The sequence below is a fragment of the Musa acuminata genome, chromosome BXJ2-3 (genome assembly GCF_036884655.1).
Source record: "Musa acuminata AAA Group cultivar baxijiao chromosome BXJ2-3, Cavendish_Baxijiao_AAA, whole genome shotgun sequence".
Lineage (NCBI taxonomy): Eukaryota > Viridiplantae > Streptophyta > Magnoliopsida > Zingiberales > Musaceae > Musa > Musa acuminata.
In genome coordinates, this window is record NC_088340.1 from 22607447 (window position 1) to 22633811 (window position 26365).

At 41.4% G+C, this 26365-nt stretch overlaps 1 protein-coding gene across 6 annotated transcripts; it reads right to left on the reverse strand.

Annotated features, from left to right (window-relative positions):
• Positions 1-7075: 7075 nt before the first annotated feature.
• On the reverse strand, positions 7076-10637 carry LOC135607502 (uncharacterized). 6 transcript variants are annotated; one of them, XM_065099403.1, is made up of 6 exons: positions 10318-10637; positions 9877-9951; positions 9626-9746; positions 8271-8299; positions 8071-8173; positions 7078-7685 (listed from the first exon to the last, which is right to left on the reverse strand). In XM_065099403.1, exons 1-5 carry the CDS (start codon positions 10489-10491, stop codon positions 8114-8116), a joined length of 459 nt encoding a protein of 152 aa, XP_064955475.1. In that variant the 5' UTR covers positions 10492-10637; the 3' UTR covers positions 7078-7685; positions 8071-8113. The 6 variants fall into 6 exon arrangements, 3 of the variants coding, with proteins under 3 accessions (XP_064955474.1, XP_064955475.1, XP_064955472.1); XM_065099402.1 differs by having other exon boundaries at positions 7076-8173; positions 10318-10635; XR_010485200.1 differs by having other exon boundaries at positions 7077-8173; positions 8271-8827; positions 10318-10607.
• Positions 10638-26365: the final 15728 nt, after the last annotated feature.

Consider the following 26365-nt stretch of genomic DNA (forward strand, 5'->3'; position numbering starts at 1 on the left):
CTAGGCCCTTACAATTGATCCATATGGACTTGTTCGGACCAATCTCTACATCAAGCCTAGGAGATAGCAAATACGCCTTCGTCATTGTGGATGACTATAGCAGAAACACATGGACTTACTTCTTAAAACAGAAAAATGAATGCTTTAGATATTTTACCAAGTTTTGTAAACTTGTTCAAAATGAGAAGGGTTCTATGATTTCGTCAATTAGAAGTGATCACGGTGGTGAATTTCAAAACCATGATTTCCAAGAATTTTGTGAACTCAATAGATACAACCATAATTTCTCTACTCCTAGAAATCCTCAACAAAATGGAGTAGTAGAAAGAAAAAATCGAAATTACAAAAAATGGCAAGAACCATATTGAATTAACATAGCCTACCCAAATATTTTTGGGCCGAAGCCATAAACACTACGTGCTATATTTTGAATAGAGTTCTAGTAAGACCCTTACTCACCAAAACTCCCTATGAGTTATGGAACAACAAAAAACCCAATGTTTCATATTTTAAAGTCTTTGGGTGTAATATCCTTGCTGGCGAGATTTGTTTGGGCCTGAGTTTGTTGAGTTACTGTGGACGGATCCAATGATATTGGAAGAGATGAAGTTCCTGACTTATGTTTCTCCTGTCCACTAGTACCAAGGGAAACCTCTGTTGTGGAAGGCGCCGACATTATAGGAAGAGATATAATTTTGGATTTGTCCTTCTGTCCGCGGTGCTGTCCTTGCGAGTCGGAATGCTCAATAGTCTTCGCCACCATCGGTGCTACTGCCATTAGAGAAGACTCGCTTTGTTGCGGAGGCGCTTGACGTGGTCGATAGACCTTTGTGATTTGTTTTGGAGTTTGCTGACAAGCTCCATTTGCATGACCAAAAGATAAGCAATGCTGACATCGTTGTGGCTTCCAAGAATATGAGACATGTACCTTCCGAGTGTTCCCGTCAAGATCACGATAGAAAACCTCATTTGGAAGATCTTCGTCAGAAGAAACCAGTACACATGCTCGTGCAAATGCTAATCTCGTCTGAGCAGCTGTTGCTTTGTCGATGTAGAGTGGCTGTCCCAAAGTGCTGCATAACTTTGCAATAAAACGTCGACTCCAAAGATGTAGAGGAAGACCTTGAAAGGATACCCATAATGGAATAGACTATAGGCTATCTAACTCCAAACAGACATCAGGAGACCAGCGTTGTAGAATCATTGGATGGCCGCGAATAGTCCAGAATCCTTCGAGGACCCGTTGTAAATCTTCTTCAGAGTATAGCTTGCAAACAAAGAATCCGTTCTCCAGCATATGAAGATCAAATGACGATATTCCCCATCGAGTTTTGATAAATGAGGATAGTGGGAAATAAGATGTTTTGAGACCTACCACAGCCAACAATCACCATAGACCATGTCTCAATAAGCTCTGCTGAATCAGCAGTCTCATATACAGCAATCTTCTTATCAGCCTGAACTTCTGGAGTAAAGAAATCCAAGCTTAGATCCAGACTTCCAACCGGAGCCTTGAAGAGGCTAGTCCAAGGCCTAGGGTCACTGGAAATGAGGGCAGGCTGTCGCGATCTAGAGCGCGATCTACTTCGATGATGTTTCGTCGAAGGAGTTTCTCTCTGGAGAGGATATGGAGGAATCATCTCCATAGGGAAAAACCACCGTCGTAGTATATCAGATCGCCGTTACAGTACCGTCACCCTAGGGAGATCTGGTCGCCGCTATAGTATCGTCGCCCTTGGGGAGAAGCCGACGCTGCAGGAGATCCGATCACCACTACAGTAAGGGAGATCAGATCGTTGCTATAGTATCGTCGCCCGTGGGAGAAAGCCAACGCTGCAAGAGTCAGATCGCCCTAGGGAGATCTCGTCGCCGCTATAGTGTCGTCGCCGCTATAGTACTGTCGCTGCTATAGTGTCGTCGCCGCCGCTACAGTACGTCGCCCTTGGGAAACAGCCGACGCTGCAGGAAATCAGATCACCGCTACAGTGTCATCGCCTATCGCCCGTGGGAGAAAGCTGACGCTGTAGGAGTCAGATCGCCCTAGGGAGATTTGGCCGCCGCTACAGTGGTCGCCCTAGATCTGTTCGCCGCTACAGTGGTCGCCCTAGATCTGTTCGCCGCTACCCGCATACCTCAACAAACTCAAGCCACAACAAACAACGCCAACAAGGATATTCTGTCTCAACAAACTCATGCCCCAACAAACCTCTCTAGCCAAGCTACTCCAACAAGTACTATCCAGGAAATTGTGCTGCAACAATCTTATCGTGCTTCAACAAACCCTGCCAATCAAGACCACATGATTCAAGGTATTTTAAAGTTTAAAAATCTGCAAGCTATAGATGAAGTGGATAAATATAGAAATAAAGTCATAAAAGGTAAGGATATTGTGCGGGAGGAAAATACAAAACCGAAGGATAAGAAAAAGGATGGTACAGTCCATCCAAAGTCGTAGGATGAATACCTTACCACCTTTTCATTTCTTTATTACTGATGAAGATAACATGTTGGAATGTTCGCGGACTTAATAAGCCGGAGAAATGTCGGGAGCTGAATAGAATAATCAAGTCTGTTGCATGTGATATTGTTATTCTAGTAGAAACGAAAATTAAACAATCGCGCGTTCAAGCTCAAAAGAATTTAATATGGCCGGACGCAGAACTGTTTACCAATGACTCAAATGAAACTTTTGGTAGAATATGGGTCTTATGGCATCCTAACTCTATTAATGCTTGGTTTATTTCTACTACTGATCAATTCATTCAACTTAAGGTAGAGGACAAAAAGAATGACTGTCAATTCAATTTCATTGGTATATATGCTTCAAATAGTATGCAAGAAAGAAATACTCTTTGGTCTGACCTGACTAATATTGCAAATGGCTATCTCAATGTACCTTGGATTGTTCTTGGAGACTTTAATACTGTTCGGTACACAAATGAAAAAGAGGGGGGTAGACAACTTTCAGAAAGCCAGCTTCAAAGTTTTAATGATTACATTGACACTGCAGCTTTGTTTGATATGAAATCTGTGGGTAATTGGCTCTCCTGGAGTAATCAAGGTGCTGCTAACAGAAAAATAATGACTCGACTTGATAGGTGTTTGATTAATCATGAATGGTTAACAGTTTACCCAGATTCACTTCTTGAGTATGGTGCTCCTTTGTTTTCTGACCATTCTTTAATGTATATACACGCAGACAAAGCGACACCAAGAGGCAAGAAACCGTTTAGATTCTTTAACATGTGGAGTACTCATCCTCAATTTCTTGATATTATCATATCTGCTTGGAATGTAAATGTGCATGGATCTCCCCCTTACATCTTATGTCAAAAGCTCAAAGCCTGTAAAGCAGCACTAAAGGAGTGGAATACAAATACCTTTGGCAATATTACCACCACAGTTCAATTTTGCAGGAATAAACTAATGTCATTGCAACATGAGCTGCAACTTCAGCCAAATGATGAGAATATTATCTACAAAGAGGCAGAAGCCAGAAATAACTTCATGCAAGCCTTAAAACAGGAGGAAAGTTTTGTAAAGCAGAAGTCTCGACAGCATTGGCTTACACTAGGAGATTCCAATACTAAATTTTTCTATGCTTCAATTGCTACTCGAAGGGCTGTTAACCGTATCAGCAAATGCAGAGACAAATATGATAATCTTATTGAGAATTTAGAAGAGGTTAAAGCACACACAAAGCAATTTTTTTATTCCTTACTCAATCAAGCTAGGAAAACTAATAACATTCATATGGAGCCAACTAGAAAACTTGATTCGGAAGCTATTTCAATCCTCAATGCCCCAATTACTGACGACGAAATTGTATGTGTTGTCTTTAAGTCACTAAAGCACAAAAGCCCAGGGCCAGATGGATTTCCAACTGAATTTTACCAAACTGCTTGGTCTATTATTGGAAATGATGTGATCAAGGCTTGCCAACATTTTTTCTCTTCAGGTCATATTCTTAGAGAGATGAATTGCACCTTTATTTCTTTAATTTTGAAGAATGCAGGGGCTGATTCACTAGAGAACTATCGACCCATATCATTATGCAACTTTATTTACAAGATCATCTCCAAAGTATTAGCAAATAGAATTCAAAAGGTAATACATAAGATCATTAGCCCAAATCAAGCTGCTTTCATCAAAGGGAGAAGTATACATCATAACATTTTGCTTGCTAATGACTTGGTCAAAGATTTGCATTCAAAAGCAAGAGGGACAAAAATATGTTTTAAAGCTGATTTACGGAAAGCCTTTGATTCAGTTAATAGGAAATTTATCTATAAGATGCTCCTCGATATGAACTTCCCACAGCAATGGGTTAATTGGATTCAATCTTGCCTGGAAACTCCAAAGTTTTCGATACTCTTTAATGGCTCACCTATTGGTTTTTTTGGGAGCACGAATGGCATCCGACAAGGTGATCCACTCTCTCCGTATCTCTTTACTATTGCGATGGAAGGACTTAGCTGTATGTTGGAACATGCAGTCTTAAATGGCAGCATTAAGGTACCCAATGCTGGCTCTATTCATATATCACATATAACATTTGCAGATGATTTACTTATCTTTCTCCAAAATGATCCAACTTCAGTAAAGAACCTAGCTACTATTATGAATGACTTTGGTATGGTTTCTGGACTTCAGTTAAATCATGCGAAAAGTAAAGTATATATGAGCCCTTACGTTGAGGATAAGGTCTTTATTGCACAAACTTTGGGGGTTAGTGAGGGAAGCCTGCCAGTTCCTTATTTGGGTCTCCCGCTCATATCCACAGGCATTCACAAAACCCACTGTCAGCCTATCCTGCAAAAAATAAAGAATAGAATTTCTTCTTGGAAAAATAGGCTTCTATCAAAAGCAGGACGACTCGAACTCATCCGTTCTGTATTGCACTCCTACTCTATATATTGGTGTAATGCATTTCTTCTGCCTGCTAGACTTCTCCAAGATATTGAACGGTTATTAATGAACTTCTTCTGGAATGGCACAAATGATAAGGCAATGCATATGGTAAATTGGGATAGCATTTGCAAACCGAAAGATGAAGGGGGGCTAAACTTGAGAAATACTAGAGATTGGAATCAAGCATGCCTGGTACAACAATTGTGGGATCTTTTGCAAAACAAATGTTCCTTATGGTCACAATGGGTTTCTGCTAGGTATCTTTCAAAGGAATCAATCTGGAAAATTTCAACAAGAACATACCACTCTTCAGCTTGGAAAGGAATTTTAAAGGCAAGGAATTGGCTAATCAAACACATTTCTTATGCAATCTCTTCTAGAACTAGTACTAATATGTGGTACGATCCTTGGGTGAATGGGAAGAGTATATTTCAATTATATGGCGACAGAACACGAAAAGATCTTGGGGCTCCCAAAGATTGGAAGGTTTCCGAGTTCATTGCTAACGGTACCTGGTGTCTCCCTAATCCTATTTCTCCCGAAATGTTATCACTTTGGCCGACTATCATAGCTATTCCAATCAGGAACAACTCTTCAGATATACTTATTTGGCCTCATGACAATGGCAAATTTAGTGCCACATCTGTATGGAATCAAATTAGACAAAGAAATAACAAGTGGGTCCCAAGCAGTTGGACATGGGATCGACCGGGATTACAAAGACACTCCTTATGTACATGGCAGGCCCTTCTCAATAAACTACCTACAATAGACAATATGAAAAGAAGAGGTATCTATCATGTTAACCGATACTCCCTTTGTTTGCAACAAGAAGAAACTGTTGACCACCTTTATTTTGCTTGTAATTATACAAAATGGATATGGAAGGAGATTCTCCAACGATTTGAACTCAATAGACTGCCGCAACCAAACTTGCACCAAGAACTAGGCGACCTTATGCAATGTTTCTCAAGAAAAGGGCCACTTACATAACTGGCAAAGGTTACTTTCAGATGCGCTATTTGGTGGATGTGGAAGGAGAGATGTAATAGAATCTTTGAATGTCAACACACAAACAATGCTCAGCTCTTGAAAGAGATTATTAGAGACTCAAGATCCTGTATGGAGGATGATCTCAAAACCGAGCACTTCACCCGAAGAGAAAAAGATATTTTTATCAAATTTAATTTTGCTATTAGCTAAATATCTTGGGAATGATGTCAAATAATGTACCCACAAGTAGTTATAGTCTACAGCATGTGTAGTCATAACTATCGCATTCGCACTCTATGAGTTAATTGGCTTTGTCTATGACTTGTATAGATAAAGCTATTTGTAGAATCTTTACACATAATCAATTTACTTTTACTTACCAAAAAAAAGTGTTGCACAGTGATCCTGTTGGAAAAAGGACAATCAGAGGTTATTACCAAGGAATCTAACATAAACCAGAGAAGTGTCGTGGTTGTTGCTCCAAGTAAAACTAAGGTAAGTAATATCGAATAATACCATCTGGGTGGTACGTATCGATCCGACGGTATACCGATATGCGGACTGCTCGTTACGGGACAAAACGAATAATAATAATAAAATAATATTTATTTATTTATTTATTTATTTATTTATTATTATTATTATTATTATTATTATTTTAGAAAAGGCTCAACGATGTCGCCTTTTTCGATGACATCACCGAGGCGACGCAACGTAGCCGAGGTACTTATTTATTTATTTATTTATTATTTAAATAAACGAGACAACGTCGCGTCGCCTCGACGACGTCACCCCGCGTGGGGAAGGAAAAGGCAACGTCGCCGAGGCGATGCAACATCGACTTTTAAATAAATAAATAAAATATATATATATATATATATATATATATATATATATCGAATGGTATACCGCTCGGTATATCGCTCGATATATCATTCCGTACCGTACCGAGCAAACGTCGAAACGCCGGTATGATACGTTATTTTGAACCTTGAGTAAAACAGTTGTCGTGAAATCCCAAATCGATAAGACCGAAAATGAAGTTTTGGAAATCCACAACAGAACCACAAAGGTTGGAAGGTTTATCTCCGAGCTCATCCTCGGCTGAAAGAAAGGGATCAAAATCGTTGCAAACCAACCTAGGAGAATTAATAGAACTGATATCCATAAATATATTCTAAAGGTCACAACGACAACCAAAGAAGTACTGGAATAAACCATGGAAAAAAAACAAAAATAAAGGCAAGGAGGCACACCTGGTGTTTCCAGGATGATATTAAGACATTGAGGAAATTTACCGGGTGTCGCCTTGACCGAAGCAGTTCTCCATACCCACTATAATGTCACTAGAGCATCCATTGGCAGGGATGACGTCACCCTCTCAAGCAGATCCTAGCTTTCGGAAAAGGGCAAGGTTGTGGTCCTCAACAGATGACTCTCCAGTGTGACTAAGATTTTGTGAGGGCACTAAGTCACACGCGACCCTCCCACTCGATTGCACCACTGCAATTCTAGGATAAAATAAACAAGTTCAGAGGATGGACGCGAGAGATTCGCTGCATCAACAACATTGTCGCTGGTATGAAGGGTCTTCTTCTTCTTACTCCGAGCAATTGATAGGAAAAACGGGACTGAAGGGACCTTCTTAGGAGGCTTTCTCCTAGCTTTCGACCCCTCCTTGTCCATAACCTGAACCCACTCGGGATCCACTTCATCCGAGAGGAGATTGTCACCCCTCCTCAAGCCATCCCCTACAACTGTTGTGGAAGGCCTCCAACATCCTACAAACAAGGGATTCGAACACAAATACATGCATATTGACATTGGTATATTCCTCACTGTGACACATGCATTTTTAACAGTCGATTGCTTCAAGGGAGAAGAAATTTCAAGATTTTACCATAAATTCATGAGGAACCAATTTCTAAGAACATTTGGACAATTCTTAAACATGATGAACAATAAGATTCCATTATCATATTATGATTATTAATGTATCTGATACTGTGCTGCCATCATACTACATCAGAAGAGCAGGAAATCAAAGAGAACTTCACTGACAAAATGAGTTATATTGTTTGAAGTATACGTTTGTAAGTATTATTGTATTGTACACATGACAATGAAAAATAATTTCATGATTGACGGAAATAATATAACAAATACCTGTATTGTGATTGTAATTAGAAGCTCTAGAAACATGATTGACTCACGGGCATGATTTCAAGAAATTTGCACCTGAGATCATTACACTTGCACTGCAAGGTCCCTGCAAAAATATGGTGATACAAGATGAGACTAGAGTGATTTTTCTCCATTAATTGGTTTGAAAATAACTAGTTGTAAGATGATGCAGCACCACAAACCTGATTAGACTCATTTGCTTTCTCACCACCTGAAATCAGGCAAAAAAGAGAGAAAAAGTAACATGTACCAAATTTAGTAGCTTCAAGTTCTCTGGCATGCTACAAGGCCACAGGGACTTGCAGGTTTCAAACAGAAGAAAACAAGAAAATATGGAAATTTATTAGGCTGACATCATCTGAAGTTTCAGCCATGGTCTAGCTAAAATCCTCGACAAGATAATGTTACAAAACAATGAATATAAGCATATTAAATTTCAAAATAGAACTAAAGTTTTAGTACAGATTATTATGCTTCAGTACATTCTGGCCACTCAAACAGAGGCCGGAAGGGGAAAAAATTCTGACGTCCTGAGTTATTACTTAGAATATAACAAAGAAAGCATGTGACTGATTCCAAACAAGTAGGACAGGCTACAGCCCCTCTTAACTAGAGGCTTCAGTAAAGCACTAAATAAGCTATGACAACAATGCTAATTCTTGGAAGACTTCTCCTCGGTGTTCAAAGTTTCTGAAGTCATCAAAACTAGCACATCCTGGACTCAAAAGAATTGTATCACCTAAACATAACACAAATATTTGATCAGCTTCTCTTAAGAATCTAACCAAACATAGAAGCTTTGATGGAATAGAAAATATAAAACAGCATATAACCAAACATGCAGCCCCTGAAAAAGTTAAAATTTCTCATAAGTATACTGTCATGTGATCTTAATAATAAATACAGCAAAGTGATTTATGTGCATTGGTTACCATTCAGCAAAAAACAATGGATACAATGATGCATCACAATGAAGGAAAGATTTCATAGAATATTTAGAAAGCTAAGCAAGGTTTGTTTTACTCTGAAAGACAAGTCAAAAGGACTGTCAGTAAACTAATACTAGTTACGGACAAAGTAGGCTAGATCATTCCACTTTTACAAACCGTGCCCTTTTTTCATTAGATGTGTGTGTCTACAACAGCAAATCATAAGGTCCCAACTATATGGGGTCTGCTACATGAATGTTGTCCACAACATTCAAACTCTTTTTACAGTTTTTTTAGGGTTTCTATATCTAAAACCCAAAGCCCCAAGAGCATGTGGCAACTGAAATATCCAGACTACAGCTAATTCTCTGAAGATAAAAATTTGGACTTGCTTGTAAAACCAATGAAAAATTGCATTGCAAAGGAGAATTGCTATAAAAGATAAATATTTCTTAGTTCCAACAGCAACAAGAAAAAATAGGAAGACGGAAGCTCCTACTTGCACCTAAATCTTTTAATAGGAAGGAAAAAGGCAAAATGTCCAAAACTAGACAACTTTGGTTCCTGATAAAGACTACAAGTATGCTTCAAAGAGAAAAAAGCCAAACCATATGTTGCCATGTTTTTGGCAATATCCACAGCTTGTTTAAGATTCATGGCTCTGACACAAGGAACTTCTAGACCACCATCACAGAGTGTTTTCTGGATCATTGCACCTGATGATCCAAACTAAAAAAAATCCATGATATTGTTGGTTAACAAACCTATCATCAGAAATTTAATTTATAAAGTAAGAAAAGTATAAACTAGTGGATCTAGTCATATAAGCACAACCAGCTTCAACTAGAAAATATCTTACCGTGATAACACCTTTGTGGTGTTTAAGATCGTCTATTAGTTGTTCAAAACCATTGGATTCTCGATCATTCAAAGCCTAGAAAAGCACATAAGCATGACAAGTAAGACATATAATGCCATATGATTTCCCTTCTTAAAAATTTGTAACTTAATTAAAGATGTAGACATCAAGTATAAGCAACTGAATCCAACAGCCAACATTAAGAAACTTTAAGACTGTACTGACATGACAGTTTATACATAGGCAAGTCAATATTCTAAAAACACCTATAATGTTTACAATATCAATGTTATCATAGGGATATGGTGATACTCAAGAACTCATGTACCTCCCAACATTTAAAAAACTTACAAAGAAAGAAAAAAATATCTAAAAGCCATTATGATTAAAAACGTTCTGTTGAAAACACATGTTATGAGTTGAAGGTCAAACTAAAGTTACCTTTGCAACACCACCAAGAAGAACAACAGCATTATGTTCTTTTAAACCCTTTAATCCTGTCAAGGTTGATTCAACATTTGTTGCCTTGCTGTCATCCACCCATGTTATTCCATGTGCATCTATGCAAACTGTATTTAGCAAATCCATCAAAACTTGCAAATAATATAAAACCATGTCCAGGAATAAATCAAATCCAGAACAACCATGAACAAAGTAATATATATTTTTTCTGAGTGAACAGGAGTGACATCTTCAGAAGAAAATTTATTTTGACCAACAATTCCACTTGAAATAATTTGTAAAAAGAGGTGTAAGATAATTCAAACAGTTAATCACATAGTATTCAGGTAAAGCAGGCCCCAAACTTATGCAAGTCAGCAATAATGTTTATCATGTGAGCAAGACCCCACATTTTAAATTTGAGTGTCAACTCAATCCTATGATGATCTGTGTCTATAGTTCATTGGTTTTCTTACCTCAAGCAAATTGAAATTCTTGTCTTTGATGTCATTGAACTACAATGACACAGGAGTGTCTAATTTGTTACAATTTGCTCATAAGGACCTTGCTGATGATATAGTATTTTTTTCAGCCAATAATGTTGCCTCAATCTTCAACTCAGCCTACTCAAATATGACAGCTCATCAGCATATTCCCTGCACAAAGTTAAAACTATTTCAATATGCTTTTCTTCGTAACCAAGGAATGCTTTAAAGGAGTTGGTTTGTAGCTGTAAAACATTTAATTTAGAAATTCCCTATGCATGAAGGGTTGTTTCATGCAAGGTTCGCAATACCGTACCGTACCGGTATTTCGACCTGGGCTCGGTACCGGTACGGTACGGTGTACCGAGCGGTACACCCAAGTGTACCGAGCACTGTAGCACTGCTATAGTGCGGACCGGTACCGGGCGATCCACGTATCGCTGGCCTATCGGACTGGTACGTACCGCCCGTACCGGGCGGTACGATTCGGTATGGCAGACACTGGTTTCATGCACTAGTACTTATTTTAGTGTTTAGGGCTTAGAAAGGACTTTAAAACTGATGATATTTTGGCAGAAGCTCTCTTGGAGTTCTCTTGAAAACTTTGTATCTCTTGGATACTTCCTTGAATGGTGAGTCTTTTATTTTCGGTTCTGTATCTTTGTTTAATTTCCTTGGGGTGGTTAATTCTCTGTATCCTTTTGTGATTTTAAACTTGGTGGTGAGCTGTTTTTTTTTCGATCTTATTGAAGTATTATCCTGAGTTCGTACATTTTCTATCTGAAAAACTATACCATCAGTTTTCTTTCGAAATCTATTCTACTTTACCCACATTCTGCATCACACCGGTATCAGTTTGGTATCAGAGCTAAAGGTTAGAGATCATAGTGAGGCGGAATAGAAAAGATATAGTTGGTAAAGGTAGTTGCCATGAAGATGATGCTGAGTCATTGAGGCTGCAGCTACGAAGATTGCTACGTAGTCTACAAGAAGAAAATGAAATAATCGAAGAACTTCAAAGTAGACACAACCAGCATGAAAATGATGTCCATGAATTTACTTCTGATGATTATACACCTCCTCATCCAAGGGAGTCGAGAAGATTTCGGACAAGGCATGGAGTCCAAGACGAGTGGCAGAAAAAATACAACCCAAGATTGGATATTCCAGAGTTTGAAGATAAAATTAATGTTGATGACTTTATTGATTGGCTTAATACAGTGGAAATAATTTTCATTTTTCAAGAACCACCATAACAAAAGGTAAAATTTGTGACACTTAAACTTAGACGGAATGCATCTTTTTAGTGGAAAAATATGAAGAAACAAAGAGAACGTGAGGGGAAGAGTAAGATCGTGACATGGGAAAAAATGAAAAGGGAGTTGATGAGAAAATATTTACTTGACAATTATCGACAAGAGATATTTCTCAAAATCCATGATTTTAAGCAAAAAGATCTTAGTGTGGAAGAGTACATAGCAGAATTCGATAACCTAATGTTAAAAGGAGAGCTTATGGAACCAGAAGAGCAAACCATTACAAGATTCTTAGGAGGTCTGAAGTATAAGATTGCTAAAGTTGTTCAACTGCAATCATATTGGTCTTTAAATGATATGAGCAAGCTGGCATTAAAAGTTAAAAAGCAATAGAAATTTGAAAAGAGTTCTCGATACGATTCAAAAGAAGGTTATACAAAAGGAGGAAGTTCCAAACCTACTTTACAAAGCAAGGTGAAATCGAAGGTGCAAAAAAAGGGTGAAGAATCTATTGGGAGCAAAAAAAACCTAATTCTTCTACCCAAGTGGCTGAAAATGCTTCAAATGTCATGGTTTTGGGTATATTGCTTCAAATTGTCGAAATAGGAGGATTGTAACTTTGGTTGAAGATCATAGTGATGGAGGAGTAGATGAAGCCGACGATGAACCAAAATATGATGAAGATAAGGAAGAGGTTACTTATGCAGATCATGATTTGTCTATTGTATTGCAACGTAGCTTACAAGTATCTTATGTGGCCGAGGATAAAAAACGTGTATCACACTAAATGCACTTCTCTTGGCAAGGTGTGCTTGGTGATCATTGATAGCGGCAGCTTTAAGAATGTGGTATCTTTGAAGATGATTAAGAAGCTAAAGTTAGACACAATCCCTCATCCACATCCATACCAATTATGTTGGTTGCAAAAAGAAAATGACATCAAGGTAACTAAAAGATATTTAGTTTCGTTTTCTATTAGCAAGTATTATAAAGACGAAGTATGGTGTGATGTTGCTCCTATGGACGCTTGTCATTTGCTGTTGAGAAGACCTTGGCATTATGATAGAAGGGTGTTGTATGATGGCTACAAACATACTTATTCTTTTAAGATGAATAAAAAGAAGATTATCTTAGCTCCATTACAATCTTCCGAAATCAGTGCACTAAAGAAGGAAGTTAGTGCTTTTATGTCCTATGGCGAATGTGTTGGGAAATCATGGGGGGGCGACATCATATGCGCAGCGGAAGAACAAGAAAACAAAAATCCCCGATTCCCAAAAAGATGTTCGTCGTCGTGCGAAGATTGGTGCGCAAAATCCGCAAAACACAAAACTGCGTATAGAGATTGTGTTACCTAGGGAGATCGTATATCCCTGTTTCCTTGCAGATCCTCAGGAGAGGGTGAAGGAGGTCAAGCGTCCTCCTCTCTAGCGGTGATCCACACAGCAGGGTTGCGACGACGCTCCTCAAAACTCCAGGCCTACTCTGAGGTGGAGAGGGAGAGGAGAATAGGAAGGGCAAGCAAAGACTCTAGCCTATGAGGCTGTGAATCCCTCCTATTTATAGAGATCCCGTGTCAAAACCCTAATGGGTCCTTTCCCTAGTGGGTATTGGATCTGCATCCAATAAGACAAGGGCTCCGTCGGATATCTCATATCCGAACCTCTACTCATCGCAATGCCTACCATATGTGTGTGACCCTCTAGGCCCAATATCGAGCTGGCCGTGAGTCATACCTGTCAGAACTCCTTCTAACTAAGTGAATTATTATCTCTGTAATAATTCACTCGACTCATCGACTACAGAAGTACTAGGCCACTACGCCGTAGTCCCCAGATGATACAGGGGAATCCAATCCATTGGACCTGTCTGTCCTCAGTTACCATGTACCTATAGTCTCTCATCCATCTAATATCCCAGAGACCGTATATCGAGCATGGTGCTGTCAGACCCATACGGTTTCTACTTGAGTCTCGCTCTAATCGGATTCTCCCGGAGAACTCTTTCTCTCTCAACCCGAATGACCCTGGCCAGGGATTTGTCTGAGCAAGAACACATGGGATATTCCTCTCATGATACCGAGAGTGGATGATCCTCTATCGACACTCAATAGCCCTCGTAAGGTCGACTACCACTCCCAATGACCAGCTGTACTAGATCTGGGAATAGCCAAACCTATAAGTCTGGTATCAAAGAGTGGAGCACTCATACAGGACATCCTTGGTGTCTCAAGTCTAAGAACCAGATACACCACTAGGACTACGGAATCGTTGTCTGACAATAAGGCATCATCAACCATCCAGCATTCCGTAAGCGGATCAATCAGTGAACTCATTCTCCAATGAGCACCTGTACTGTATCCCTAGTGTCCCTACACGAGCAGCTATGAGACCAGCTGCATCCATCATATGGACGGGTATACAGCACACCAGTCTATCCGGTTATCACGATGTCCCTCTCGAGTAACCTATGACCGGGATTATTTAGGATATGTGTTTAAAGGTGAATCGATCTCATTATCGTGATCTCATCACGATCCGATTCCCATTGCACAAATCCAAGGACATCACTATACATATGCATTTATGCAATAGTTATAAAGTGATATACGCCAAAAATATAATAAGCAAAAAGATTCTGTATCAAGTCACACGTGCCATCACTCACGTGATTGGCTTGCTGGGCACTTATGACTAGCAATCTCCCACTTGACCTAAAGCCAATCACCTATGTGTCTGATCCCCATCAGACCTCTGTGACGCTCAAAGACAATCTGAGACAATGGCTTTGTTAGTGGATCTGCAATGTTATCTTCGGATGGAACTCTTTCCACTGCTACATCTCCTCGGGTCACGATCTCTCTGATAAGGTGGAACCTCCTCAGAACATGCTTAGATTTCTGATGAGACCTAGGTTCCTTCGCTTGAGCAATTGCCCCGTTGTTGTCGCAATATAGGGAAATCGGCTCCTCACTATCCGGCACGACTCCCAAATCTGTGATGAACTTCTTCAACCAGACTCCCTCCTTTGCTGCATCTGATGCAGCAATATACTCCGCCTCTGTGGTCGAGTCAGCAGTGGTATCTTGCTTGGAACTCTTCCAGCACACTGCTCCTCCATTCAAGGTGTACACATACCCTGAATTCGACTTGCTATCATCGACATCAGACTGAAAACTTGAGTCAGTGAAGCCTTCAACCTTAAGGCTATTACCTCCATATACTAGCAAAAGATCCTTAGTCCTTCTCAAGTACATAAGGATACACTTTACTACTTTCCAGTGCTCCTAGCCTGGATCCGCCTGATACATGCTCGTGACACTTAGAGCATACGCTATATCAGGCCTAGTACATAGCATGACATACACGATAGACCCTATTGCTAAGGCATAAGGTATCATATTCATGTTTGCCCTTTCTTCTGGTAGTTTTCCATGTCAAACCTTTTGACAATGGTTTCTATGTACCTGGACTGGGACAAGCCAAGCATCCTCTTGGATCTATCTCTATATATTCTAATCCCCAAGATATAGGATGCTTCCCCTAAGTCCTTTATGGAGAAGTGTCTAGATAACCAAGTCTTTACTGTGGATAGCATTCCTACGTCATTCCCAATGATGAGGATGTCATCCATATATAACACCAAAAAGCTAATAGCGCTCCCACTTACCTTTCTGTATACACAAGGCTCATCTTCGTTCTTAACGAAGTCATAAGATCTGATTGCCTCATCAAATCTTATGTTCCAACTTCGGGAAGCTTGCTTTAGTCCATAAATGGATCTAAGCAACCTACACACCTTATCTAGGCAGTTCTTGGACACGAATCCCTCAGGTTGCATCATATACACCTCCTCCTCCAAGTTCCCGTTGAGGAATGCGGTTTTCACATCCATCTGCCAGATCTCATAATCATAGTGTGCTGCAATAGCCAATAGAATTCTGATGGATTTTAGCATTGCTACGGGTGAGAAAGTTTCGTCGTAGTCAACACCTTGCCTTTGACGATACCCCTTAGCCACTAGCCTTGCTTTATAGGTCTCTACCTTTCCATCTACTCCGATCTTTTTCTTAAAGATCCACTTGCAACCGATGGGTACAATACCTTCGGGTGCATCAACTAGGTTCCAAACCTTATTGGAGTACATAGAATCCATCTCAGAATTCATGGCTTCTTTCCACTTCCCGGAGTCTATACTCATAATAGCCTCCTCGTAGGTCTGAGGATCAATATCCTCTACATCCTCTGCTCTAATATGTCCCACATATCTCTCAGGAGGATGGGATACTCTATCAGACCTGCGTAAAGTTGAAACTTGTGTATTAGATACCTGAACAGACTCGGGCTGTAGAGTGGTGCTTGAGCTTGGTTCTCCAACCTCGCTCAATTCTATCATTCTCCCACTGTCTCCGTCAAGAATGTGTTCCTTCTCAAGGAACACTGCTCTCTTAGCTACAAAGACCTTTTGGTCCTCGAGATGATAGAAGTAATACCCACAAGTTTCCTTGGGGTATCCCACAAATTTACATCGCCCTGTCCTTGATTCTAACTTATCGGGGTTGTGTCTTTTAACATGGGCAGAGCAGCCCTAAATCTTAACTACTTTAAGATCAGGCTTCTTCCCTTTCCATATCTCATATGGTGTAGACACCACCGACTTAGTTGGAACTCTGTTCAGAAGGTAAGCTGCGGTTTCTAGGGCATATCCCTAGAATAAGATGGGTAGGTCAGCGAAACTCATCATGGACCGTACCATATCTAATAATGTACGATTTCTCCTTTCAGAGACACCATTGAGCTGAGGTGTGTAAGGAGGTGTCCATTGGGATAATATCCCATGGTCCTTGAGGAACTGAGTAAACTCTGTACTTAAGTACTCACCTCCTCGATCTGATCGAATAGTTTTGATACTCTTTCCAGTCTGGTTCTCCACCTCATTCTTATACTTTCTGAATTTCTCAAAGGCCTCGGACTTGTACTTCATTAAGTACACATATCCATACCTTGAGAAATCATCAGTAAATATAATGAAGTAGGAGTAACCTCCAATGGCATGAGTTGACATGGGTCCACATACATCACTATGTATGAGTTCCAACAACTCATTGGCTCTCTCTCCAGTTCTACTAAATGGAGATTTGGTCAGTTTTCCACGAATGCAAGGCTCACAAGTTGCATATGACACATAGTCGAATGGATCTAGATATCCATCATTTAGCAACTTTTGAATCCTTCTTTCATGGATGTGACCTAGCCTACAATGCCACAGGTATGCACTGTTCAACTCATCTCGTTTCCTTTTGGACATATTTATATTCATGATATGTGGAGTGGTGTCTAACATAATTAAACCATTATGCAATGTTCCTTTCGTGATGATCTTATCATCTAATAATATCGAACAACCATTGTTCTCAAAAACAAATTTATATCCACTAACTGTTAAACATGAAATGGAGATAATGTTTTTGATAATAGAAGGAACAAAATAACATGCATCTAATGCAATAAAAGCTCCACTAGGCAGATGTAGGGCGACCTCGCCAACAGCTAAAACAGCAACTTTTGCTCCATTACCCATCTTGAGGTCCATCTCGCCTCTCTCTGGTCTCCTAGGCCTTGCCAGAACCTGCAACGAATTACATATATGATAAGCACTACCGGTATCTAATACCCATGTGTTATCATAAGAGTCTGACAAATGGAGACCGATCATGAATGTACCTGAAGCTTCATCAAGCTTTTGTTTCGCCCTTTCTGCAAGGTACTCTTTGCAGTTTCTCTTCCAGTGCCCATCTTTACCACAGTGGAAGCACTGGCCTTTGTCCTTTGTTGGGTCTTTCTTAGCAACCTTTGCTTTACCTTGTTTGCCCTTGCCCTTTCCCTTCTTAAGGGACCTTTCTGCTTTCCTTTTCTTTCTGGTCTCACCAGTGTAGAGAACTGGCTTCTCTTTCTTAATAGTACTCTCTGCCTCCCTCAACATATTGAGGAGCTCTGGGAGAGTCACCTCAAGCTTGTTCATATTAAAGTTCATTATGAACTGTGAAAAAGAATCTAGTAGGGACTGAAGCACAATGTCCACACACAAGTTATCCTCTAGGACCATTCCTAGACCTGTGAGTTTCTCTATCCACTCAATCGTCTTTAGGACATGGTTCTGAACCGGTGTCCCCTCAGTCATCCTAGCGCGGAAAAGGCTCTTGGATATCTCATATCGTTGAGTCCTTCCCTGTTCCTCAAACAATTTACGGACATGTAGGAGAATGGATCTGGCATCCATCTTTTCATGTTGTCTCTGTAACTCTGGAGTCATAGAGCCCAACATATAGCACTGAGCAAGAGTGGAGTCATCAATGTACTTCACGTAGCGAGCGATCTCATCCTCGCTTGCCCCTTCTTCGGGCGTAGGCATCACTGTATCAAGGACGTACACGATTTTCTCCGCTGTGAGAACAATTCTCAAGTTACGGAGCCAATCCGTATAATTTGGACCAGTGAGGCGGTTGACATCAAGTATGCCACGTAAGGGATTTGAAAGCGACATTTTCTGAAAATAAAGATGTAGCAAAAATGAATAACATGCAGATTTTGCAAGAAATAAACAATCAAGATATGGACTTCTATCTTAATATGCTCCCACTATTTTACTAACGAGTCACGCGACACCCTCAGCACGTGAAACGGAAGTCTCCGGCAGACTTCTAGTGGGGATCAGGATCCAATCAGCGTCTTAGTGTAACCTCGAGGGACTCGACCAATCACACTAAGCCTAAAAGGTAGACAACTCTTGCCGATCACAACTCCTTGTGATTCCCGTCCTGTTCGGCCTCCGAATCACCATGGCCTCGAGGGACTCGACCAACCATGATGCTCGGTTAAGTCAACACCTTCGTTACAAGATGAGTCTGATTTGATGATATACCCTCGAGGGACTCGACCAAGCATATCATGCCCTCAGGTCACCGGTGACATCTCTATGTCGTAAGCAAGATAGCGAATCGCGATATAGGTGAGTCTCGAGGGACTCGACCAACTCAACCTACACCGGGATTCGGTTCCTACTCATAACGATGGAAGGCCACGTGAGTCAATCTAATTGCCTCACGTTTACCGACTTAATATTATCGAGAGATGTTTCTATGATTTGGTCTCCTATTATGACATGTCACACATGTACATATTTAATATATATCTACATCGCATGTAAATATATATACATATCTAGTATGTGTATAAGCAATCACACCAGATGATCATGGACCACAACCTAATATGATTAGGCCCGAGCCAGTAGGCCGAATCACTCACATCAAGATCTATGTGTGCAACGGTGCATCTCCATGCCTTGTGATCGTCCATCTCGTCCTCGTTGGTTCCATCGACATCTTGATGCATCTTCATGCATCACGATCGTCCGTCTCGTGGGTCCCGCTATGGCTTCCACGCTCCCGCTGCGCCTCCTCATGTGATTACAACTTAATCATAGGCACGCAGGCCCGACAATAAACGAGAAATATAATGGAGGTTCGCAGACCTCAATAATAATAATCACAAGTACACACATCACACGGTCCATGATCATCCGTCCACTCATCATACATCACATGTATAAATAATCGTCATTATGTAGGACTACTAGATAATAAAAATAATAATAAACTAAACCTTTTAATTAATTAATATTTTCTGAAATCAGGGATATATAGGGAATTTCTCAATTCCTAAGGGTATTTTCGTAATTTGGACAAAAGACAGAAACTGGAATTTCTCAAATTCCGAGGGGCAAAACTGTCTTTTGCGCAGAAAACCCTAATACCCTTTCCCCTTTTCGCTGCTGCGCCGTCGCCGCCGCCGCCACCCTGCTGGCGGCGGCCTGTGCGGCGAGGGCGAGGGCACTGCCCTCGCCTGCAGGTGGCACGCCCGCTGGGGTCGCTGCCGCTGCAGGTGGGCGCCCCCGCGGGCGCCGCCGCCTTCGCGGGCGGTTCTGCCCGCGAGTCAGCGCCCGCAGGTGGTGCTGTCTCGCTGGCGGCCGCCCCTGCGGGGTTTTTGCCCGTGGGAGCAGCGGCCACAGGCGCCGCTGCCCTGCGGTGCCTCAGCCCGCGCTGCTGCCCCGCGGCGCCTCTGCCCGCGGGCTCAGTGGCCGCAGGTGCTTCTACCGAGCGGGCTCCCAGCCCCGCCGGCCGCAAGCCTGCTGCAAGCAGATCGCCGGCCGGCTACTGCAGGCACAGCGCTTGCGCATGCGCCGGCGCTGTGCTGCCTGGCTGCGGCTGCGGCTGGCTGCAGGCATGCAGATCGAGGGCAGCAACTGTTGCTGCCCTTCCTTGCTTTTGCGTCAACGATTTTGACGTCAATATTCTTCCTAAACACAACACACGTAGTTCAAAAACCAATCATTCGCACGAACAACCTGGCTATGATACCACTGTTGGGAAATCATGGGGGGGCGACATCATATGCGCAGCGGAAGAACAAGAAAACAAAAATCCCCGATTCCCAAAAAGATGTTCGTCGTCGTGCGAAGATTGGTGCGCAAAATCCGCAAAACACAAAACTGCGTATAGAGATTGTGTTACCTAGGGAGATCGTATATCCCTGTTTCCTTGCAGATCCTCAGGAGAGGGTGAAGGAGGTCAAGCGTCCTCCTCTCTAGCGGTGATCCACATAGCAGGGTTGCGACGACGCTCCTCAAAACTCCAGGCCTACTCTGAGGTGGAGAGGGAGAGGAGAATAGGAAGGGCAAGCAAAGACTCTAGCCTATGAGGCTGTGAATCCCTCCTATTTATAGAGATCCCGTGTCAAAACCCTAATGGGTCCTTTCCCTAGTGGGTATTGGATCTGCATCCAATAAGACAAGGGCTCCGTCGGATATCTCATATCCGAACCTCTACTCATCGCAATGCCTACCATATGTGTGTGACCCTCTAGGCCCAATATCGAGCTGGCCGTGAGTCATACCTGTCAGAACTCCTTCTAACTAAGTGAATTATTATCTCTGTAATAATTCACTCGACTCATCGACTACGGAAGTACTAGGCCACTACGCCGTAGTCCCCAGACGATACAGGGGAATCCAATCCATTGGACCTGTCTGTCCTCAGTTACCATGTACCTATAGTCTCTCATCCATCTAATATCCCAGAGACCGTATATCGAGCATGGTGCTGTCAGACCCATACGGTTTCTACTTGAGTCTCGCTCTAATCGGATTCTCCCGGAGAACTCTTTCTCTCTCAACCCGAATGACCCTGGCCAGGGATTTGTCTGAGCAAGAACACATGGGATATTCCTCTCATGATACCGAGAGTGGATGATCCTCTATCGACACTCAATAGCCCTCGTAAGGTCGACTACCACTCCCAATGACCAGCTGTACTAGATCTGGGAACAGCCAAACCTATAAGTCTGGTATCAAAGAGTGGAGCACTCATACAGGACATCCTTGGTGTCTCAAGTCTAAGAACCAGATACACCACTAGGACTACGGAATCGTTGTCTGACAATAAGGCATCATCAACCATCCAGCATTCCGTAAGCGGATCAATCAGTGAACTCATTCTCCAATGAGCACCTGTACTGTATCCCTAGTGTCCCTACACGAGCAGCTATGAGACCAGCTGCATCCATCATATGGACGGGTATACAGCACACCAGTCTATCCGGTTATCACGATGTCCCTCTCGAGTAACCTATGACCGGGATTATTTAGGATATGTGTTTAAAGGTGAATCGATCTCATTATCGTGATCTCATCACGATCCGATTCCCATTGCACAAATCCAAGGACATCACTATACATATGCATTTATGCAATAGTTATAAAGTGATATACGCCAAAAATATAATAAGCAAAAAGATTCTGTATCAAGTCACACGTGCCATCACTCACGTGATTGGCTTGCTGGGCACTTATGACTAGCAGAATGCAAAGGTGAATTAGACAAGGGTGGTCATGTTATGGCTCTAGTAGTAGTAGAGGAAAATGAATAACACAAGGAGACACCAGCAATCATGAAACAAATCCTGGAGAAGTTTAAAGATGTTATACTGGAAGAGATTCCACATGGCCTTCCACCTTTGAGAGACATCCAGTATCATATGGATCTTATTCAAAGGGCTATTCTACCTAACAAGGCCGCCTACAGAATAAGTCCCAAGGAGCATGGAGAACTTCAAAGACAAGTGGACGAGTTGATGGAAAAGGGATTGATTCGGGAAAGCATGAATCCTTGTGCAGTTCCAACCTTGTTGATGCCTAAGAATGATGGTTCTTGGAGAATGTGTGTGGACAGTCGCACCATCAACAAAATCACAATGGACTATCGTTTTCCTATTCCAAGGTTAGATGATTTACTTGATCAATTGTGTGGTGCTTATATTTTCTCTAAAATTGATTTGAGGAGTGGTTTTCACCAAATAAGAATGAGGCTTGGAGATGAGTGGAAAACAACATTTAAAATTAAAGAATGCTTATATGAATGGTTGGTTATGCCATTTAGGTTATCTAATACTCCTAACACTTTCATGAGATTTATAAATCACATACTTGAGCCATGCATTAGAATATTTGTTGTAGTTTACTTTAACGGTATATTGGTGTCTAGCAAGAGCGAAGAGGAGCATATGAATCATCTAAAAGAGATCTTTTTTATTTTGAGGTAGAAAAAACTTTATGCTAATCTAAAGCAGTATGATTTCTTTACTTCTAGTGTTGTGTTTTTGGGATATGTTGTTTCAAAAGATAGAATCATGATGGATCAAAGTAAGGTAGAAGCTATTCTCAATTGACCAACACCTGCTTCATTGTATGATGTGAGGAGTTTCCATGGCTTAACTTCCTTTTACAGAAGATTCATCAAGAGTTTCAGCTCTATTGTCGCTCCAATCACCGAATGTCTGATATGTGATAAATTAAAATGGATTAGTGAGGCTAATGATGCTTTTGAGCTTTTAAAAAGAAAGGTGACCGAAGCTCCTATCTTAGTTCTACCAAATTTTGACAATGTGTTTGAGGTTGAATATGATGCATCTAATGTGGGAATTGGTGCTGTTTTGAGTCAAGACAGAAAGCCTATTGCATTATTTAGTGAAAAACTAAATGATACGAGAAAGAAATATTTTACCTATGACAAGGAGTTTTATGTCACTTATCGAGCTTTATCTCATTGGAGTCAATATCTTCTTGTCAAGCCATTTGTCCTATATTCTGATCATGAGGCATTAAAGTTCTTTAATCACCAACACAAGCTAAACAAGAGACATGCAGCTTGGGTGGAGTTTTTGCAATCTTATAACTTTACAATCAAGCATAAATCTAGTGTTCAAAATGTAGTTGCTGACGCATTGAGCAGAAAGTATTTTTTATTATCAGCAATGAAAGCCAAAGTGGTTGGATTTAAAACATTCAAATATTTTCATGAGAACAATATGGATTTCGGCTCAATATGGTAGAATTGTAAATTGTGTTCCTTTCAACAATTTTCTATCTTTGATGATTTTCTTTTTCGAGCTAATGTTTTATGTGTTCAATCTTGTTCTTTGAGACAAGTAATTCTAGCTAAAGCTCACGGTGGTGTTTTGGATGGATATTTCGATAGAGACGAGACTAGCTCTTGTTCAATAAAACTTTTATTGGCCTAAGATGTTTAGAGATGTGGAGAGACATGTAAAGCAATACCGAGTGTATCATTTGGCAAAAACAAGAAGTCAAAATTCTGGATTGTACACTCCATTGTCTGTGTCAAATGCTCAATGGGAGGAAGTGAGTCTTAATTTCGTTTTGGGACTACCAAGAACTCAAAGGAACAAGAATTCTATCACGGTTGTTATTGACAGATTTTCAAAAATGTCTCACTTTGTTCCCTGCAATAAATTGAATAATGCATCTCATATTGTTGATTTGTATTTTAAGGAGATTATTAAATTACATGGTATTCCAAGGACTATAGTGTCTGATCGAGATTCAAAATTTCTTAGTCATTTTTGGAGAACTCTTTGGAGAAAGATGAGTACTTCTGTGAATTTCAGCAGCTCGCATCATCCACAAACCAATGTGTCATGGACAAACTTCGAAACAAGATGTTTGATGTAATGCTTATGTATGTCCGTGTCTTTTCGTATGTTCATGCTTTGCCTAACATGTAGAGGGACAACCGAAGGTTTAATAGTCCCATTTTAGTTGGTTTAGTGGTCGTTTTAGGCTTGTAAATAAAGGTTATGTCATGTGGACACTTATGAGAGATTTTCGATCTATAGTGGACCATTTTACCCTTTGTTGTGCAACTGTTTAGAGCTTGTAAAGTCTGTTTGTAATTTGCATTGTCTATGAAGTGTTTTCGAAAATGTTTGATTGTGGATCCCGAATGAGGCGTTTTCTCTAACCCGTTCTCTCGTTTGTGGGTCCTAAAGGACATGGGAGGCTTCGGGGAGGCTGACCTTTGCGGACGGACACGCAAGGGTGCCGCACGACTTAAGCAAAACCAGCTAAGTCCGTGACAAATGGTATCAGAGCGGGACAAGCACTCATAGAAACACTTAGCATGCAAACGTGGGGGACCTAGCGGGGCTGTGTTGAGGGCAGTCAGCACACGCGTGACCTTTTGGGGGAAAACGGGCATGGAGATGCAAGGAAAAGGAGTCGCTCGGAGGAGTGGGCATTTGAGATTGCCATTCAGAGGAATGGCCAACCCTTCGCACAAGAGGCACCACGAGAACAGGCAAGCTTGAAAGAATGTGGAGCACATAAAGGTTGGGATGGGTGAGTTTGAGCTACGGCTTAACGTTGACAACTAGACTTGATGGTGCTCAAGGCAAGCGAGGCGCTTAGTAAAAGATGAGACCATGCAAGGTGGAATGAATTGCTCAGCGACCGAAAGAGTTGTGCAATGCGCACAGAGGTGTGGGGAATTGCTAACTCAAAGAATTTGGTACTCATGCATGAGCTTGTATGTGGACGATGAAATGTTCACGGTCATCCCAAGGCGACCAAAACTCAACGCCATGGAGCATTGAAACTTTCTCTTCGGCATGTGAAGGATACGTCCGTAGGAGGTTAAAGTGTGCAACGAGTTCAGCATGTTGCTAGGCCTTGAGTGGTGCAACGGGGGCTGTATTGACGTGGAGTCACAATCTAGCAAGTGCGTTTGCAGGAGGCAGAACAATGCACAGTTTGTTCAGCAAATCGGAGTAGTCCAAGGGGATGGTGGATTCCGAAACGAAGAGAGATGTTGCTCCAACAGGATAAGTCCCGGCTCTCCAAAGGGAGAATCATGTGGGACGAACCTCACATGTTGAGGAGTACCTCAACAAACAACAACTCCACGAAGCTCAATGGACTGAGCAAGCGGTGAGGAGTCGTCGCATGATCTCGCTCGAGAGAATACATTGGTGGATGCATTGCGAGATCAAGTGGGGGAGCGACCCAAAGCAACACAAATGAAGGCAAACTTGGAGTCAATATGGAGATCGGACTCGAGAGAGGGCTGACCCGTGTAATGGTGGGCAGGAAGGCCACCATCAACTCAATGCAAAAACGAGGAGCGGAGCAACTTGGGTGTAACTTGGCGAAGTACCCAAGCCGCATGAAGGGAGCCAACTTAGAAGATGGAACATGGAGCAGAGGCACAGTGCTTTCCTTGGACAATGGTCAAGGACATGAACTCTTGCAGAGGCAAGAGCAGGATCATGTTGTTCTATGGGTCCTTCATTCTGTCGGAGCAGACTCATCTTACATGGTGCCAAAGACGAAGGGAGCTTCTAGGCACATACACCTTATCTCGGAAAAGCATTTGATGGAGGAACTAAGGCAACTCAAGTTGCGGAGGCGAAGTTGGGTTTAGAAGGCCTTGGCATGGGGCAAGAGGACGCGGAGGTGGATACTCTTGAAGAATATGCCACAGTGTTGTCATTCAAGTTGCCATGAAGGAAGCGATGCGCAGCGAAAATTATGTTGGTAGGGGCAGAGGCCCAGGATCCAAACAATGGTGCACTAATTGCAGCGAAGTCGTGGGACTTCGGGAGCTACTAGGTGACAGACTGTCCTAGAGCGGTGCTTCATCTAGGTGTGACCCAAGAGTGGGTGGATGAAGGTCGATTGCCAAATGAGGATGCTTGGCTATGGCATAGAAGATTAGGTTATGCTAGCATGAAACTAATCACTTAAATATCATCTAAAGAACTTGTAAGAGGAATTCCTCACATCAAGTTCATCAAAGATAATGTATGTGATGCTTGCCAATTAGGTAAACAAATTAAGGGTAATTTCAAATCTAAGAATCAAATAACCACCTCTAGGCCCCTACAATTGATCCAT

What these genes read in the sequence shown, in the direction of transcription:
- LOC135607502 (XM_065099400.1), bottom strand. Translation starts at nt 10,491, where the DNA reads ATGGTTTTATATTATTTGCAAGTTTTGATGGATTTGCTAAATACAGTT. An exon ending in TTCTTGGTGGTGTTGCAAAG is followed by an intron (nt 9,952 to 10,317) that starts GTAACTTTAGTT and finishes GTGCTTTTCTAG; the next exon opens with GCTTTGAATGATCGAGAATC. An exon ending in ACCACAAAGGTGTTATCACG is followed by an intron (nt 9,747 to 9,876) that starts GTAAGATATTTT and finishes GATTTTTTTTAG; the next exon opens with TTTGGATCATCAGGTGCAAT.